General features: G+C 36.5%; 1 protein-coding gene across 1 annotated transcript in view; it reads right to left on the bottom strand.

Moving 5' to 3' along the window:
• The window catches only part of WDR11 (WD repeat domain 11), a gene marked incomplete at its 3' end in the record, with an annotated part of 46,089 nt that overhangs the window by 13,828 nt on the left and 14,382 nt on the right, over positions 1–17,879 (bottom strand). Inside the window, exons 9-19 of the mRNA XM_080348271.1 lie at positions 16,538–16,641; positions 15,743–15,919; positions 13,873–13,957; positions 8,387–8,497; positions 6,252–6,323; positions 4,682–4,790; positions 4,237–4,361; positions 3,688–3,835; positions 2,810–2,916; positions 2,229–2,343; positions 423–594 (exon numbers count right to left, since the gene is read on the bottom strand). Of these exons, the coding sequence (XP_080204397.1) occupies positions 423–594; positions 2,229–2,343; positions 2,810–2,916; positions 3,688–3,835; positions 4,237–4,361; positions 4,682–4,790; positions 6,252–6,323; positions 8,387–8,497; positions 13,873–13,957; positions 15,743–15,919; positions 16,538–16,641 (1,325 nt within the window). The remainder of the gene's footprint in view (positions 1–422; positions 595–2,228; positions 2,344–2,809; positions 2,917–3,687; positions 3,836–4,236; positions 4,362–4,681; positions 4,791–6,251; positions 6,324–8,386; positions 8,498–13,872; positions 13,958–15,742; positions 15,920–16,537; positions 16,642–17,879) is intronic.

Genomic DNA, 17,879 nt, shown 5'->3' with positions numbered 1-17,879 from the left:
TAAGCCCATGGCCCCTTGTCCTATTGCTGACTGCCTGGGAGAAGAGACCAATCCCCACCTGGCTAGAACTGCCCTTCAGGTACTTCTAGAGAGTGATGAGCTCACCTCTAAGCCTCCTCTTCTCCAGACTAAACAAGCCCAGCTCCCTCAGCCTCTCCTCATAGGTCTTGTGTTCAAGTCCCTTCACCAGTCGTGTTCCTCTGCTCTGGACCCGCTCCAGCACTTCAACGTCTTTCCTGAACTGAGGGGCCCAGAACTGAACACAGTACTCCAGGTGTGGCCTCACCAATGCAGAGCACAGGGGAAGGATCACTGCCCTTGTCCTGCTGATCACACTATTTTTGATACAGGACAGGATACCATTGGACTTCTTGGCCAACCGGGCACATTGTTGTCAATAGCAAAAATGAAAATCAACATACCTATTAAGTCCTGCTCATCCATTCTAAAACACGATGGTTTCATGGACAAGTCTAGAACTCGGATGCACCCATCGTCGGACGCCAGGACCACTTTGTCTGAAGTGCACCAGTCCACATCCAGAATTCGGAAATTCACGTTTCTTCCACTTCTCAAGCTGCTCACCATTTGTACCTGGAAAAGTTATTTTTCATTTTTAGCAGGCTCTCTATCACACAGCGTAAAACTCTGTCACATGCCCACGAGGCAGAGCACCGAATTTCAATAAAAGGTGAAGTTAGCCATAAATCATTTTAATGATGGTCTCTTCTGGAGAGTACAGAATTTAGAAACCTTGGAGCAGGGCACATGGTTGCTCTGAAACTATATTTTTTCCCCACTTGAGAGCTAAGAAAAGATCCTTTTGAGCACAGCTGTAGAGGTGCCTTTTTGTCTTCTTTCCTGACAAAAAATTTCCATGGTAAACAAGTGTAAATTTACACCTCTCTCGAATTTCAGTCCCTGACCTAGCACACATGCATCAGGGTTGAAGTGACCTTCTTACTAATTAACCCATGTTCTTCATAAACATATACTATCTTGATAAATACTGAACTTGTCTAGAAATTCATTTGAGCATACTATTAACATAATATTATGGGAATAGGATAATTTATTGTCCACAAAAGTGATAAACAAAACGTTCTAAACTTCACTTAAACCATGGGGTTAGTAGTTTCCCTTGTTCTAGAGCAGAGCATGGAGGTAGAGAGATACAAGGTACAACAGCTCCAGAGCACAATTACTCATAGAACTGAGAGAATTAAGAGGAAAATATGGAAATATCACACAACTGGTTGTAGGCAAAAGCGAAGTTCCAAGGAGAGGATTATATGGATAATAGGACTGAGACTGCAAAATATTTTTACAGATATTCTGAAAGATATATGGCTGAAAATGTGAATTAATTTTAAATGCTTTAATGTAGGAAACTCTTTGCCTTGTCGCAGAAAAAGAGAGGGAACAGCTACACAAGGAGTATCCCGTGGCATCAAAACTATTTAAACATTATTCAAGGAGAGACTCATGAGTTAGTATTCTACTCTGCCTACATAATCCACAGTTGTTGGTCATATCTGCTGGCCAACTCTTCTCGTCAATGGAGGGTTACATGTTGTTCAAATTAAGTGTCTGAGTGAGCTGGCGATAGCTGCAAAGTGAACACAAAAAATTCCAATTCTCATTTCATACCCTCATACTCTGAGGGTATGCACCTTACTCCAGGGTGCTAAGTTATAACAGTACAATTATCTTTCCTTCCCATGGTGCTATAATCCCCTGAATGACCTTTAGAGCAAACCCTGGAAGATGTGTGACCATTACTAAACAGAATTTTTAATAAGATGAGAAACTAGACAATGTTAATTAACAAGTGTCTAACTATCAGGCATTCTCTAACAAATTAAACCCATACTCTCGAATATGCAAAGAAGTTAAGAAACCTGCAATAAAAAAATACCTTGTCCACAGATTAAATTTTAAGATTGAGGACTCCCCTTTATATTTTCAATGTCTGCCTCAAAACATTACAAAAGAATAACAGAGTATCTCAGAGACTTTGTCAGCTTTATGCATGAAAGGTACTTTCCATTGATGACACCTTAAAAATGCTTTATAGGAACTAAAAGTCTTCCGAGAAAAGCCATAAAACTTTATTACACAACTGTCAGCAAGAAATCATGACCAAGTAAAACTTAATCCCCAACATCCTGATTTTCAGAATGAATATGTGTATTTTGCAAAGAAGTATATATCAAAACAACAAACACCTCCTTTGAATCCCAAATTTCTGCTCCATCGTTGTACATGGCAAGAAGTTTATGATTTCCTTTCCCTGGAGCAAATCGTATCTTTTTCACCCAGCTTCGGTGTGTAGGAATTCCCCTAAGAAAATGACAATAATAGTATCAATAATTCTATGCCTCATATTGTGGGTAGTTAAATGCTTTCCACTAATGTTGCAGATGCTGACACTGTACAGACTGAGGGGAACTATACATATATACATATATAAATGGCTATCCACATTATAATGAAAGCTAAAAAGATTAAACACCTGAAATAAAAACTACAGTACTTAATGTTTTATCAGACGCATTGCAGATTTAACATATGCATATTTAGCTGTTTGAAAAACTTGGATAAAATGTTACTCTATCTGAAAATATGGAAGATGAAATGCAGAGTATTGTAACACAGTAGGCATCTTCTGAAATTTTATTTCAAAATACTTGCATTTTTCCCTTCAAACAGACACGAGACCTACTACAGCAAACAACAAAAATGAAGGGGGGAAAAAAATTCTAACACTCATTATGTCATGTTTATCAGACTCTATCTGTATTCATACCTGGATACTCTGGCTTTCAAATCCCAGAAGTTTAAGTTCCCATCAACATCTCCAAGAACCAGGATATCCCCTTTCCAGGCGATGCATGTGATGCTGCCCATGCTTCCCTGGAAATATTTAAGAAGTAGAATAAAATCTTGTGATTAACAGAGCTAGACACAGAAACAAACATCTCAACATTAGTCTTCTTTTAATCTTTTTTTTTAGTATTATATGACACAATAGATCAAATTTCACTCAGTTAAAACAGAAACAATTCTACTGAATATAAGCATTTATCAAGTCAGTCATATTTGCTTCAATCTGCTTTAAAAGACATTTTCTTGTAAGAAATGTTGGGTTCTCTGGCTCTTGTTGCAAGGGAGCACCAACACCAAAAAGACCTCATTACACACAACACTAGTGTACACTAAAGTAGGAAACAAAAATAAAATAATTCCTATTTGTAAGTTAAATTTATCAAAGCCTTCAAGAATGACCAAAAAAAGCAAGATTGTGCTTCAGAGTAACTGGAAAAAAACCCAAGTAACACATTTCAATAACACTCTCTTTGCTATTGAAGCTTTTTCTATATGCTTTACTATGTTTCTTAAAAACACGTCACGTTATTTATTCAGAAAACAAGTCAGGGCCTATGAAGATTCCAACCTGTAAACAAAATCATTTATTTCAACAGCGTTTTCAACAGTAAAACTATAAGAATGTTAAAAGAGAATTGCTATAGTTTTTGATGTTGGAACTTCCATCTTTCAAACTGCTGCATTAATGACCACTTGCCATTACAATTCATATCACAGTATCACAGTATGTTTGTTTTTCTGGCAACTGTAACGAAGAGAAAAATTAAAGCATGAACAATACAGAAAACTGGAACTCACATCAGGAGGAATTCTTGCACTGTCTTTTACTGAGTTTCCTTCCACTGTGAGATGATAAACCTGCCCATCAGCAGCTGTAAACACAAAGTGCTCTCTGGCAGAAATGTTGTGGCTCAGCTCCGATTTGCTTTCAGCTTCCTGTAACAAGCTTTAAAGAGAACACAATGAGACACAAAGTATTTCTTTCTTGAAATAAGAACTGCAAGGCAAATTCTCCCTAATTAATGCACAAAAATTAGTATTTCCTTCAAAACAATTCACCAAAGGCAACAGATAAATCATTTATACACTTGTGGAAATGTTTGGGGGCAAATAAGAGTTTTGCTTCAAGAACCAGGTCACTAGACTGCTACAGACACCCATGAGCCAGGGACACTGCTGCTCTGACCCAGCAGTAAATCCAAGTTCTGCATCTAAAGGTTAAAGGGAGGCCCATACAGTTGCTTTGCCTGGTACGTACTCAAGAATCAGTTTCCAAAATATTCTGCCCTATAGAACAATGGCACACAGTGGAAAAGAATAACTGATGGAGAAGAGAATGAGAAATACCTGATAACAGAAGATTCAACGCTGCTGACTTCAGTGTCTGACGCAACCGTCTGTCGGGCCATGGCCTCTCGAGCTGCCAACTGCTTCTTCCTCAGGCTCTTTAAGTTATGAGAAGGTGACCACTCCTGTGAAAAAGCGTCCAGGAAAAACAGAAAAGACAAAGGTTTACTCCCTGAATTCACTGGGGACTTTCCTGTTAATTCTAATGATTTCAATGAAGATTGCTCTCTGTGATATCTCCCCCACCATCCAAGCAGCAGACCAGATTTTTGTATCAGTACCTCCTTTCTTCTTGCCTCTATTTGATGCCAGATGAAAATGCAACAGTCAAAGCACTTATCTGTATGCTACAGATACAGTAACATTTTGCTGCAAAACTGCTTATGGATTTTTATACTAACTCAACATATTTAATAAAGAGTAAGTAACATATTTTATTCCTTACCAAAGCTGTTGCTATAGGGAAGTTTTTAGACATTTCTCTGAGCAGAGTGCATGTTCTGACATCCCAGATCTCCAGTGGTTTGTCTTTAAATACTACAGCTAGGTACTGCCTAAAACAAACAAGAATTTACTACATCAAAATTAATCATTCCATTTTAATTTGAGCATTGTTCTTCACACATATTGTTCACATCAGTACTCTGAAAACCCTCAAGAACTAAGAGAAGGCAGAGTAAATTAACCTGGCTCAAATCCCACTCTGAATCTTGTGATTTCCTTGAGCTACTGAAGTGCAATAGAGTGTCTGAAAAAGAATCTTCCTTCACAGTGACAAGAATTAGAAATTTCTGTCAGCTGATACTGCTCAATTATTGTAAAGGAGACAAAGGAAGGAATTCAGAGGAAGCAGCAGCACCTCTAATTCAGCCATATTCAGCCAGAATTGAGGACTGCACAAAAGATCAGAAAGACATATCAAGACTTCAGGCTGGATAGATGTTTTTCTTTACTCCAGGCACATGAAACTTTCCTAATCCAGTGATAAATGAAAATAGAATCCTCTTACACTAAACCACTTGACAGTCGTGTCTTCAGACCTCTTAGCTGTGGAGCCAGATAAGTAAAACACTATCAATCCACCACTTTTGACATGCAACTTGAAAATACAGAGAGGCTCTGCAGCTGTGCGTATTGTCAACTGTAATAATCTCTATTCAAATGAACTCTCCTTCCTTGTTCTCACTTATAACCTCTTCATCTAAGCCCACGGCTGTTCTTAATTTTTAATGTATTAATAAAACCATTATATGGTTGAACTCTTCCAAATTCTTTGGAACACATACATCTGAAAATATTCCTATGCAAGCTACAGAATTATTTTTTGCTTCTGCTGTAAAGAAAAAAAGGTCTAAAATTTAGAGACAACACCTTATTAAATTCAATACTAGTTTATTTTACACAAGCAAGTAATCTCAGAGAATACTACTGTTATTATTTTTTATGCTATAAAGACCAGGGCCTCCTGTCAGAGGCCTGATCTCAAAATAAGCAGCATTTGATGGTAAATGAAGTGGTCATTTTCCAGCTGACCTCCAAAACAACTATACCTCACATCTGGTTTTCCAGTAGACAACTACTATAAAGGTGTGAAGTACGTACACAGAAAAATTATTAACGTGAAATATCATTCCACCTTTAATGCCAATCTTCTAGTTTTAAGTGAGTTATAGAAAAGGGAATTAACTTCTAACATAATCAAAGTTGACAAAAACTGTTCAGCACTTTTATTCTCCCTAATATTATCAAAAATGTGCATTCAGTGAACACAATTCTTAAGAGAACTAAAATATTAACAATTTATCTTGCAATGTGATGGGATCTTGAAGCGACAAAGTCAACCTCAGAAATATCGACAGCTTTTGCACTTTGAACTCATATTCTAAAATATTTCTCTCTTGATGCTGCTGCACACTTTCCTACACTCTCTGGAATTTCTATTATTCCTGTTAATTCATGACGGTCTTCATGCAATACAGTAAAATTTATAAACTTCACAAGGTTAATCTACTTACTTCAAATGAGACACCTTTATCATTTCAATAGCTGGTTCGTCATTGCCTCGCTCCCCGCGGAATGCGACGCTCCTGCCTGGATAGGGGAAACCAGAAATAGTTATGAAACTAAATATAAATACAGAAATAGTTTATAAACCATTCTGTTGTAAACAAAAATAATTTACAAACCACACTAGAATATCTCCAAGTAACCTGCCATATCTAACATTACTCTTGTAACAGTCAGTTTTACTGTGTTTCAAAGGGCTAAGTATGATGTAAACTGTATTGTCTAACAAAATACCTGACTCACTTCCAGAGCACAGCTACTGAAATCGATGCATCATCAGCATTACAGCGAGTTCAAGGAGTTATTATTTTCCACTCAAAGACAATGAGATACAGACTCAGTTCCCCAAGGAGGAAATTCATGAGTAGATTACAAGTTTTGTAAGAGAAATTAACTCTGCCATAAACTAATTCTGAAAGTATTTCCAAGTACTGACTCATTCGACACTTAGCAGAACCATTCTCTCTCTCCAGCTAAAAGAATAAACCCTCAGAATTTACACTCCCATCCTTAACAAAATTTTCACTCACCTGTACAAAGTGCTGTAGAATTAAAGGTGTTACACATATCACTACAATAAATAACGATCTACAAACACCAGAGTATCGCAGCCTCTCCTGTGCAAGTTTCATCCCCTTAGCTTTCAAGGACAATGCAAGTTTTCAAACTTCAGCCACTCTTGTTGCTACTTGTAGCTAAATTATTTATCTTATGCCACTTAGCGAATAAATCTAGTTATCAACAATACTAGGTAGAGCCCTCATGACAGAGGTGCCTCCAGGAGACCTTCTAGTTCTATTTTCTTCATGAGTGATCAAACACCTTAGGAATTTTCTTCCTTAATGTTGTTCAGAAACATAAAACATGTACAGTTTTCCTAAACCTAAAAATGGAACGTTGGGCTAATTAGTGACAAAAGAACCAGCAATCAAACAGTTAAGTAGCTAAGTCTTTCTTCTAAGTGTTAAAAAAAGGAAATGTAACATTTTTTAAGGCAAACCATAAGCTAAGCTTTCAGATATTCAAACTTACAACTTGGTTGCCTGCAGAAATACTGAGCATTTTATCACATGTATTCATAAATGTTTCAATACCTATTAACAAGCTGAGTGAAAAAAATCAAAATCCCATTTTACATTAAGTGTGTTTTACAAAGTACATACATTTTCTGGTTTGATTTTAAACAAATTCACAATCTGGAAATAAACTACAGTATTGTCACGTGAAAAGAACAGCCTCTTCGTGCAGCTCCCTGGAAAATACAAAAACTGAGGCTTTTGCAGAAGCTTAAAAAACAATTTAAAAACATCTCTTTATACTATATAGAGCAATCCAGAGTTAGCCATGTGTAACTAGACTCTAGCTCTTCAGTTATTGTAGAAACTAAACGGCTCTAGGTTTTCACATCCAAAAAGAATTTAGAATTATTGAAGTGCTTCCTACTTTTGGCCGTCTAATCTCTCAAATTATATTGGACTCAATCGCAAATATCCTTGTCATCCATTATAAGGCCACAGTAGTTGAAAAACACACATAATCTGCTGTTAGTTTTGCTATCAATTGTATCCTTTAAAGAGCTTTTTAATTCTTCTGATTCTTTATAAAAGCTTCCATTTTATTACTATTACATTCATAAACACAATCAAAATCTGGCGATGCACTTGGCCTACCTTGAAAAATTATCTGTTGCTGCTACAAACCACAATAAATGGTTCAACACTATTTGAGCTGCACACAAAACAATGGGTGTAGACTGTGACAAAACACATATGGAAATATATGCCTTTTTTTGAACAAGATACACCACTAACACCCATGCTGTGTGCCTGCTCCTGAGTCTCCTCTATATTCATTCTTTCAGTAAGTTCAAGTCACCGACATCTTTGCAAAGGTGTTTCAAGACTGTAGAGCACCAGACAGAAAACATTATGTGGCTTCATAAAGACAGAAGAGCAGAACGAGTTACAAATTCTCTTTATTATTTTATTTTAACATGACAAAATAATTTTTAAAAAGTAAGAACTTCTGTTTGTCACTTCACAGTAAATTTGTCGGTCTCCTGGACAGATTGTTCAGGAAATACTGACCTGTTGGCAGGTCCACCAGCTGCAGCTCATTCCTTACCAGCCCCAGATTGTTCGGTGTTGATGTGGCAAAGGAAATAAACCCAGTCAAGCTGATCCACTCAATTCCCCTGTCATCACAAGAGAGCACATGGAGCACGTTAGCCTAAATATCCAATTGACTAGAAAATAACCTGGAGTGCAGCATTTTTTAATGCATATTCTTCAATATGGTAACAGCACAGAAGAAATTTTCTACATTTTATGGAAACGCTATATTTAAGCATAAAACTACGTATTTATGACATAAATATAAAGTTACCAAATTAAAGATGTGCCTTCTTTTCGGATGACATTGCTTTTTGTGTCATTAAACAAAAATTTCAGTTGGAAACACTATGAAAATCCCTCACTGGTATTTAGCACTAGAGTGGACTAAAAGCACCACTCTTGTTAAATCAGTGATTTACCAAATGGGAAGAACTATCAAATAATTCAGATTCGGCAGCATATAGAAAGGGGAAAACATGAACATGGACAGCAGGGTGGAAGATGTGATTCCTTCAGCCCAGAGACTTAGGAGAAACAAAGATGACAGAATAAGAGAGGCCCTGAGCAGATTTCAAAGACTATCACGAAAGAACTGAAAACCTGATTTCTTATTTATTTTGTTGTTCTCTTTTAGATCATGCCAAGGTAACCACAAACTAAATTACCTTGAAATCTTGCAAGGACATAAAGTCACACTATATATAACATATTGTCAGCACATATGGATTCTAAGCAAATTCTGGAGATAAACCACAGGCCACAAAAGGACAGAAAGAGGCACTTGGGTGACTCTGTTCCAAACATGAGCCAGACCTCTTCAGCCCCATTGCCCACACACATTTTGTGCCAGCACAAATAGTTAAGTGCTTTATCTATAAATAAATTGAGGAACTAATCTAGAAGAAAATTGAGACTGTTCTAACACATACATATGCCCAAGTTCACTTTAACACCGATAAAAGGATTTAGGTTTTCCTCAAATCTTTCAAACATATTATTTAAGAACTATTTCCAGGACAACTATATCTCCTGTTACATCAATTGTAAAACCATAGTCTGTTTTGCAAGAATATACATGAAATATGAGAAAGATACATAATATTTATAATTTACTGTCAGTAAATCCAACTCTCATTGTATCAAGTAGAAGTTTCCTAAATGTAACGGAGATGGGTGAAAACAAACACAGTGCTGTAATATTTTGCACATACAAGTTAAAACCATATTTATTATTATTTTATTATTATTTATTCAAGCTTTAAAAAAATGTGAAGATTTATTCCTAAGTCTTCAAGTAAAGTTAAAAATTTAGGAACTGGACCTTTTCCCACCAGGACCTACAAAAGTTCTACCAATAATTTCAATCAAAATGAGTAGTATTCAATTATTCATTGAACCATTACGGGAACGATTGAATAGAAATCTACAATTGCAATAATGTGTGACATCGCAAGTCTCTGAAGGGTTGTAAAAATAACAGAGTGTTCTGAAATGGAAGAAATATGAATTCTCACACCTCCCTAATTTTTATGTATGATTCTACTATGTTTTTAGGGAAAACACAGAATACTCATTATGCATTGTTATCTCCAGTAGTTTTTCACCAGACCTGAGGCATTTTCTAAACTTCTTTCATCAGCTCAGATTTAAGAGAAGCCCTTTTTCTTTGCCGCCATCTGTCAATACTGATAAAGATCTACAGAAACCCAAGACACTCATAATCAAATAGAAACCTTAGCTTAGCTCACTGCTTGCACCTGAAACAATACGATTTTTGTTATTGTCATACATATAAATTGAGAATCTGAAGATAGTGGTTCAAGTTTTAATGAAGGAAACAAATAATGACTTTGCTATTGAAATATTTCCATTGCAAAAGACATCTTTGTCTACTAGAATTAAGGGTTACATTCAGCTATCAACTATTTCTCACTCTTAATATATGAAATTCAGGGATTGTATACATTCAAATTGTTTCAGTTACTGAAAGATTCAGTTGTTTTGATTAACGTTTCCAACACAAACAAATGACAGAGTGTACTGAAGTGGCTAAAAACACAAATGACTTTTCTAGTTGGGAATGGACTGTTGTGATTTTATGACAAGGTAGCTGCTACTCAAATGAAGAGTTACACAAAAAAAAGGCAAAATTGGAAGTAAACCCATATCTTAAAGAAAACTATTAAAATCTCAACCACATTATCAGAAAATACTCTTAGACCCAAATTTTATTATTTAAAGAGAATTTTCCTTGTATTTCAAGGGTATTTGCATGGTCTACATGTCCAAAAGTGAACATCAGCAATGGAAGAAGTTTTTTCATTTTAAGAAAAGGAAAGTTAAGAAATTCCCACTAAGTGCTGAACATTGTACATCTGAGATCATTGTTCATCTTGACATGGAGACTTCAGAATTCAATTCTGAATACACAGGATTTCATTGCAACGCTGCTTACGCTTGTCAGGCAACGTGCATATACTAATGCAGAGCAATAAATCTAGCACAGCAACACCTAGATGACAGAAGCGGTAGCTGATTTTCATTCATATTTCTCTATGTGAGGAAAGCTTTTTTTTAAGGAGGTGATGAATGTCTGCAAAGCAGTTTCCCAAAGGGGAGCCAGCTTAACTTCAACTGCTACAACTTGGATGTAATGCAGTCATTTTCAAGTTTTGCTTTCAAGCCTTACACATTCTTGTTCCAGTCAGTGATATTTTAATTTGAAAAATTAAAGCTATTGAAACTTTGAACTTGTTGAACTTCAGCGGGCATTTTATTTCCCCATCTCAAATATATTCTCCTCTGAACTGAAGATGTATAATCATCTCTTATCTTACCACAATAGCTTATATCACTCCACTTAGAAGACAGAACAGGTACCAGATTTAAGGTATTTCATGGTTCTCCTACTTCCAAATTATTTGCATTTCTTCCTGAAGGAAGAAAGACTGGCCTTCTGCTCACAGCTTCCCTCAGCCAAATTAAACTCAAAGGAAAAGTACTTACATAATTCGAACCAAATAGTGAAATAGCCAAGTAAGAATCATGGACAAAATAAATATTCAATATTACGCATGAGCATCACAGAATGTCAGGGATTGGAAGGGACTTCGAAAGCTCATCCAGTGCAATCCCCCCATGGAGCAGGAACACCCAGATGAGGTTACACAGGAAGGTGTCCAGGCGGGTTTGAATGTCCCCAGAGTAGGAGACTCCACAACCCCCCTGGGCAGCCTGGGCCAGTGTCTGTCACCCTTACTGAGAAGAAGTTTCTTCTCAAATTTAAGTGAAACCTCTTGTGTTCCAGTTTGAACCCATTACCACTTGTCCTATCATTGGTTGTCACCGAGAAGAGCCTGGCTCCATCCTCCTGACACTCACCCTTTATATATCCGTAAACATTAATGAGGTCCCCCCTCAGTCTCCTCCAAGCTCCAGAGCCCCAGCTCCCTCAGCCTTTCCTCATAAGGGAGATGCTCCTCTCCCTTAATCATCTTTGTTGCCCTGTGCTGGACTCTCTCCAGCAGTTCCCTGTCCTTCTGGAACTGAGGGGCCCAGAACAGGACACAATATGCCAGATGGGGTCTCACCAGGGCGGAGTAGAGGGGAAACAGAACCTTTCTCTGACCTACTGACCAACCCCCTTCTAATTCACCCCAGGTACCATTGGCCCCCTTGGCCACAGGGCCCAGTGCTGGCTCATGGTCATCCTGCTGTCCACCAGGACCCCCAGGTCCCTTTCCCCTACACTGCTCTCTAGTAGGTCATTCCCCAACTTATACTGGAATCTTACTCCTAATCACTAATTCACTTTACTCCTAATCACAATACAGAACTGCAAAGTTTAAAAAGACTTGAAAAAAAAATCACCATGTGACTACAATAAGTAGCTTCTATAAAAGAACAATTTAACATCAAAAAAAGTCAGTTGCTAGCACCTAGACAACTCAGTGGCCATTATTTTAGCACAGCTGACATGTAAAGGACAGTTACTGGTTTATTACATACTCTTCTTAAACTACAAGGCACTGAAAACTCTGCTGGCCTGGAGTTATAACTTCAGGGTATTCTCAATTACATACTAAAATAATGATGTTCCCTGAAGGTGTATTTTCAGTTAAAACTGAAATAGAGTCATTAGCCAAACTATCTGCATTTTAGAGGTAAAATAAGAATTCCCACTGAGAGAAAAAATGTTGCACTCCCTGAATATTAACTAAAAACAAAAAAATTACTGTGCCTTATTCTACATCGCTTAAAGCACTTCCTTGAACTTGTAAAAACTGTGTAGATAGTCCCTCAGATCATTAAGAGTGGGACTGAGGAAATCAAAACAAATATTTAAAAGACTTACCCAGGTAACAGCTTATGATTAAACAAAATTCACAATTATGTAAATTTTGTTCTAAAAATGCCATTTGTGCAAGAACAGTTCCTAGAGGCACAATGGATTCTGAAGCTGCAAAACCTCTGCAAGGTGACAAGCCCAAACTAACAATACTTCCAATAATACATGAAGCCTAAATAAAAGATATATTTTTTACAAAGCGTATTTCCTCCTGTCTCCCCATCTTCATTTTTTTGTTGTTTCTTTCATCTGTGAAATGTTAGTAGTGGTAAATGTAAATATATTATATCGGTGGTAGATTCAAAGCAGGTTTCCATAATGAACTCTTAGAGCTACCTGCTCTTGGTCACCTGTACCCTTCTTATCTTTTTGTAGAATGAACAGTAGAGACCTTAACCTCATGGCAGCTTCATGTCACAACCATGACACAAATTTTTACTCATATTCCTACTAAAGATAAACATTTTATTTTCCACGCTTAAATTTGTCTTGAAATACGTATCTAGCAAGCCTCACCTTGAATATCTTTGCCATTAGTTATCAAACAAGTTATGCCATTGTGTACACACAAACAGTACAACAGCTTGAAAACTTACTCTGATCCTTACTTAGGATGGATAAATACTGAGTCGTCTTTGATCTTTAAAATCTTTTAAAGATAAAACTATTTTTACATCAGTTAGGGCTAGAAGTGTCTCAGGAGCAGCTTCAACCCCAAGAGAGCAAAGGAAATAAAACCTTGGCATACAAAACAGAATCATTTCAAAGGACACAATCTGTGAGTCATGATAGTTATATAAATAAGATACCATAACAAAGGGTCTTGTGCTAAAAAGACTTTTGTACCACAATATCATAAAAAAACTGGAAGCAGCTGATATGCATCCTTGATCAGCAAGCACAGATAGATACAGTTCAAATATTCAGTTCAAAGCAATTTTCACCCCAATTTCATCAGTGTGTTACTGCTTATACATAGCAAAGATACTGTGAGGGTAGATTACTCAGCAGGCAGCTTTCTTAAGCATCATTAACAACGAAACAAGACACCGACATTGCTTGCTACAACGTCTCCTAGAAGGATTATAGTAGGAATTAGAATCTTACTTGACTTCACAGGAATGGATGCTTAACTCTTTGTGTAAGAGTCCACTTGTCAGATGGAATACCAGGACAGAGCCATTACTTGTACCTATAAAAGTGATTTAAAAAAATATAATATGTATAGACCTGTTTTAATCTTCTCTTACATACTTCAATGAAAATATGGGATTTACAGCTTTTTCTCTTTTTTATTTTTTTTCCACCTGCAAATATTTTATTTTACAATTTTAGAAAAAGTATTTTGATTTCTAGTGCTTAAATCCCAAATACTAAACCTTCCAAAGTTTCGCTGCAGCCACTGAAATCAATTTGGATCAAGACATTTTCCTGAGCCTATTTGTAGAGACTGCAGAGAATCCTTTCATTCTTTTTGCATTCCCACAAGACTCCCCGTTGCAGGAGAAATTAATGTTTCTTTTTGTTTTGATTATTCAAGAAGAGTAAATGCCTCAAGGAAGAGCATTAATTGTCATCCACCAATAATCCCAGGGGAGAATCATGGGTAGACTTTACCAAATCATTAAAGCAATTCCGCTTTCTCATCCCTGAAATAACAGCCTCTTGCAAATTACAAATCAATAACTTAGCAGCTATTAGCTTCAATTACATCAAAATCCTTCTGAAACACTCAAAGTTACTATTTTCTATAAGATACTGGGAAGACTTATTTGATCTTTTTTCTTTTTACTCGTGTCACCTTTATTAAATGCAATAGTGGATACCTAAGGAGCCACTCAGGTGTGCTAAGTCTAGAACACTGCAGACCTTTCTGTACATGCACTTTATAGCTATCTATTAATTTCCTAATCTTTATATTTCACCTGTTTGAGCAGCCACAGCTTATATAAACTGAAAAGCTACATTTTAGTAGCATCACATCATGTAATGATAGCTTGCCTAGGTTTTACAGCACAAATATTGATGATACTTTTAGGTCAGTAATAACAGAAGTATTAGGAGAACTGCACGCAAACACGCATCATTACTGCAATGAAATGTTCTTTTTAAGCTCCTGCGTACAATTCACCTCTGCATTAGCTCCTGCCCATCCAGAAACCTGAGAAGGTTCTACAGCACAGGCAACCTTAAAAATAACAAAAATCTCCCAAGTCTGATGGGCACAGTCTTGATTGGGCAGCCCAGAACCGAGAGATATCTTAAATATACCAAGAGGACATTTGAACAATTAAAATCTGGAGGTCTGATTTTACAACCTCCTACAATCTCTTAATGATAGCATCTCTGTGTGTACCATCCCAGTGCACTGACTGCAGAGAAAGACAGAAACCTGTACGGATGCTCCGTGAAATCCCTGCTGTGGGCTGAAAGATCAGGCCAGAAAAATCAGATTTAAAAAGGGAGAACTCAGAGTTAATAAATCAGGTGCTCAGAGGTAACTATTCCAATATCTAGATGAGTTTAATTATATTTGTAGTAAGACAGAATAGATTTATTCAGGAAAAATAAAGTGGTTTAAGTGTATTTTTAGGTACTTGCAGCAGAACAAAGGTACAGTCATTTATTTATTCTAGGAATGCAGTGCTGCCGACATCCGTATTTATTTATGTTTAGAATTACGTGAGAGCAGCATGTAAAACACTAAGTGTATCAACAGACCAATATCACAATAAATGAAATGACAAATACAAACTTGCCAATATATTTCAATTGTTTGGGTAGCATTACTTAAACCCAACACAGGAAAAAGAGAATCCAAAAACTACCATGGATGTAAACTAATACAAGTTCATTATTTGTGATTAGTTACACAGTATCAAAAAATAGAATTTTTATCTGTATTAGTAACTATATTTGTATTAAATCTAGAATACATTATTTTCAGAGCAATGAATAAACTATTCAAGACACTTACCAACAGCAAGGATGGGCTCATACTGTTTAATATTTTTTGTTGTCAGAGGTGGGCACATGCGGATGGCAAACGGAGGCAAAGGAAGGCCTGAAAGGAGCCCAGTCAGCAGAAATTTGAGGTGCACTTCTTGCAGAAAAGAACCTCTTAATTGTTCTTCTCCAGCAATTGTGCCTTGCCCTGCTTAAAAATTAAAGCTCTTGTTAGCATTTGGTTTTCATCTGAGGTGTTAGGGAAAGTCATCAGACACAGGAGTTTAAAAAATAACACACATCAATTAACTACCATTTCTATTAGCAATGTTTATTTAAAGAGGCACTGCCTCCAGTTGAACTCTGTATGTTAAAACTTTTTAGAAGACTGCACTTCAGATAATTTCTCCAATACAAACTTTCTTTCCTAACACTACAAAGGCAAAAAAACAAACAAAGGAAGGAAGAGGAAGAAAAGAAAGCGCAACCATTTAATTATTCTTCCAGAATTCAGGAGTAGTTTAATTTGTGTTCATCTGTTTAAGATTACTTTTAGAAAATGAAGGCGACTTGGCCAAATTCCAGTTAAAATTACTTTTTTCCCTCAAAGACAATGAGCTTCTAACACTGGTCCTCAATATCAAATTAATTGTTGTGAGAATTTGATAGTTTCTTTAGCAAACAGGAATTCTCTTCTTTCAGAATTACTACTTAAGCTGCACAGAAAATAATTCTAACATATGTAGTTCCCAAGGAAGCTGAGATGTAGAATGATTCAAAAATTCTAGAAATGAGTAGCAGTAACACTAGTGAACGAAATTCTTACCAATCATGTTGTCTAACGAGAGGTCTGGAAGTTTATTTTGGAATGTTCCTACAGGAATTCCACAGAATGAGACAGGGGAATACAGAGGTGATGCACTTGAACTGCTGTAAAAGAAATGAAAACAAGTTCCTAACACAAACTGGATCACCTGTTGACTTAGGTCCTCACATTTCTATTTCCCCCAGGTTGTTCTTTCAGTATTCCTACCATTTATTATTTGCGAAATATTTTGAGAAGATTAGTCCCAACATCAACTTCACAAACAACTCAACCAGCTGATAATGCACACAAAACTGTACACAATTTAAAATAACTTTCATTCTCTTTACAGAGATATTTGTACAAAACAGACAGATGTAGCCCTTGTTCTGAAGTGTACCTAAGCATTGGACAGAAGCTTGCAAATATATTGCATATTAATATGTAGAACTATGGTAATGTATACAGCTAAGGAACCTACATAGATATTTTGACATTTAAGAACAGATTTCCAAATTAGGGGATTGTTTTTTGTTCACCTATACAAATTCTTTTATATAGGTGCCAGATAACAAAATCCGTAACTGAAGCAAAGCCTTTCGCTAAACACATGAACCATGATTGTCTCTGCATATACAAAGCCACAATAGAAACTTCCAGCATTACCAGTGTTCACAGTCTTGTGAAATATCTATGCATCAGGTTTTTGTGTTGTTTTTTTGACATCTAAAAGGGACTAAAAGGGACTCAAACAGCCCCACAGCCTTGGTAACCAAGTCTTGTTGGGCTGAGGACGGGGCTGTGCTATAAGCAAAGACCACAAATCCAGGAAGACCAAGAGCTAATGGAGGAAGACTCCTTCAAAATCCATTAAAGACACTGTGCCAGCTAGAAACAGGCTTTACTTTTCAGTACAATCCAACCATATCCAGAATCCTCTACGCTCAGTGGTTCTTATATTATTACGGTTTTCCCTGTTACATAATCATGATAAAATTCAATGTTTTAGAAATGAACCTAAGAATCCAAGGAGTAAAACCCAGCAACATATGGATCACGAACAGCTCTCTTGGATACACATCACAAAGAATCCACCTCGCAATATTTTTGAGAAGAATAAAAACATTATATCCCTGCTTAACAACAAAAGCATCTATGTTGATAATCTGGTACTTTTGACATATCAAAGTGTACTAAGTATTCTGTACTTCTTTTCTGGCAGTAATTTATTTTATTCAATAGTCCTTTAAAGGTTTATTGCAGCAGAATGGCCTTAACACACTGAATGTTTCAAGAACTATATTACTTTATACAGTGCTTTCAGAGACTGCTCAAAACCTAAAACTCTGAAGGCTTTGTATAT

Source organism: Nesoenas mayeri (genome assembly GCF_963082525.1).
Source record: "Nesoenas mayeri genome assembly, chromosome: 7".
In the NCBI taxonomy this organism is placed as follows: domain Eukaryota; kingdom Metazoa; phylum Chordata; class Aves; order Columbiformes; family Columbidae; genus Nesoenas; species Nesoenas mayeri.
Note: the sequence above shows the minus strand (reverse complement) of the source record. Positions and strands in the feature narration are given on the sequence as shown.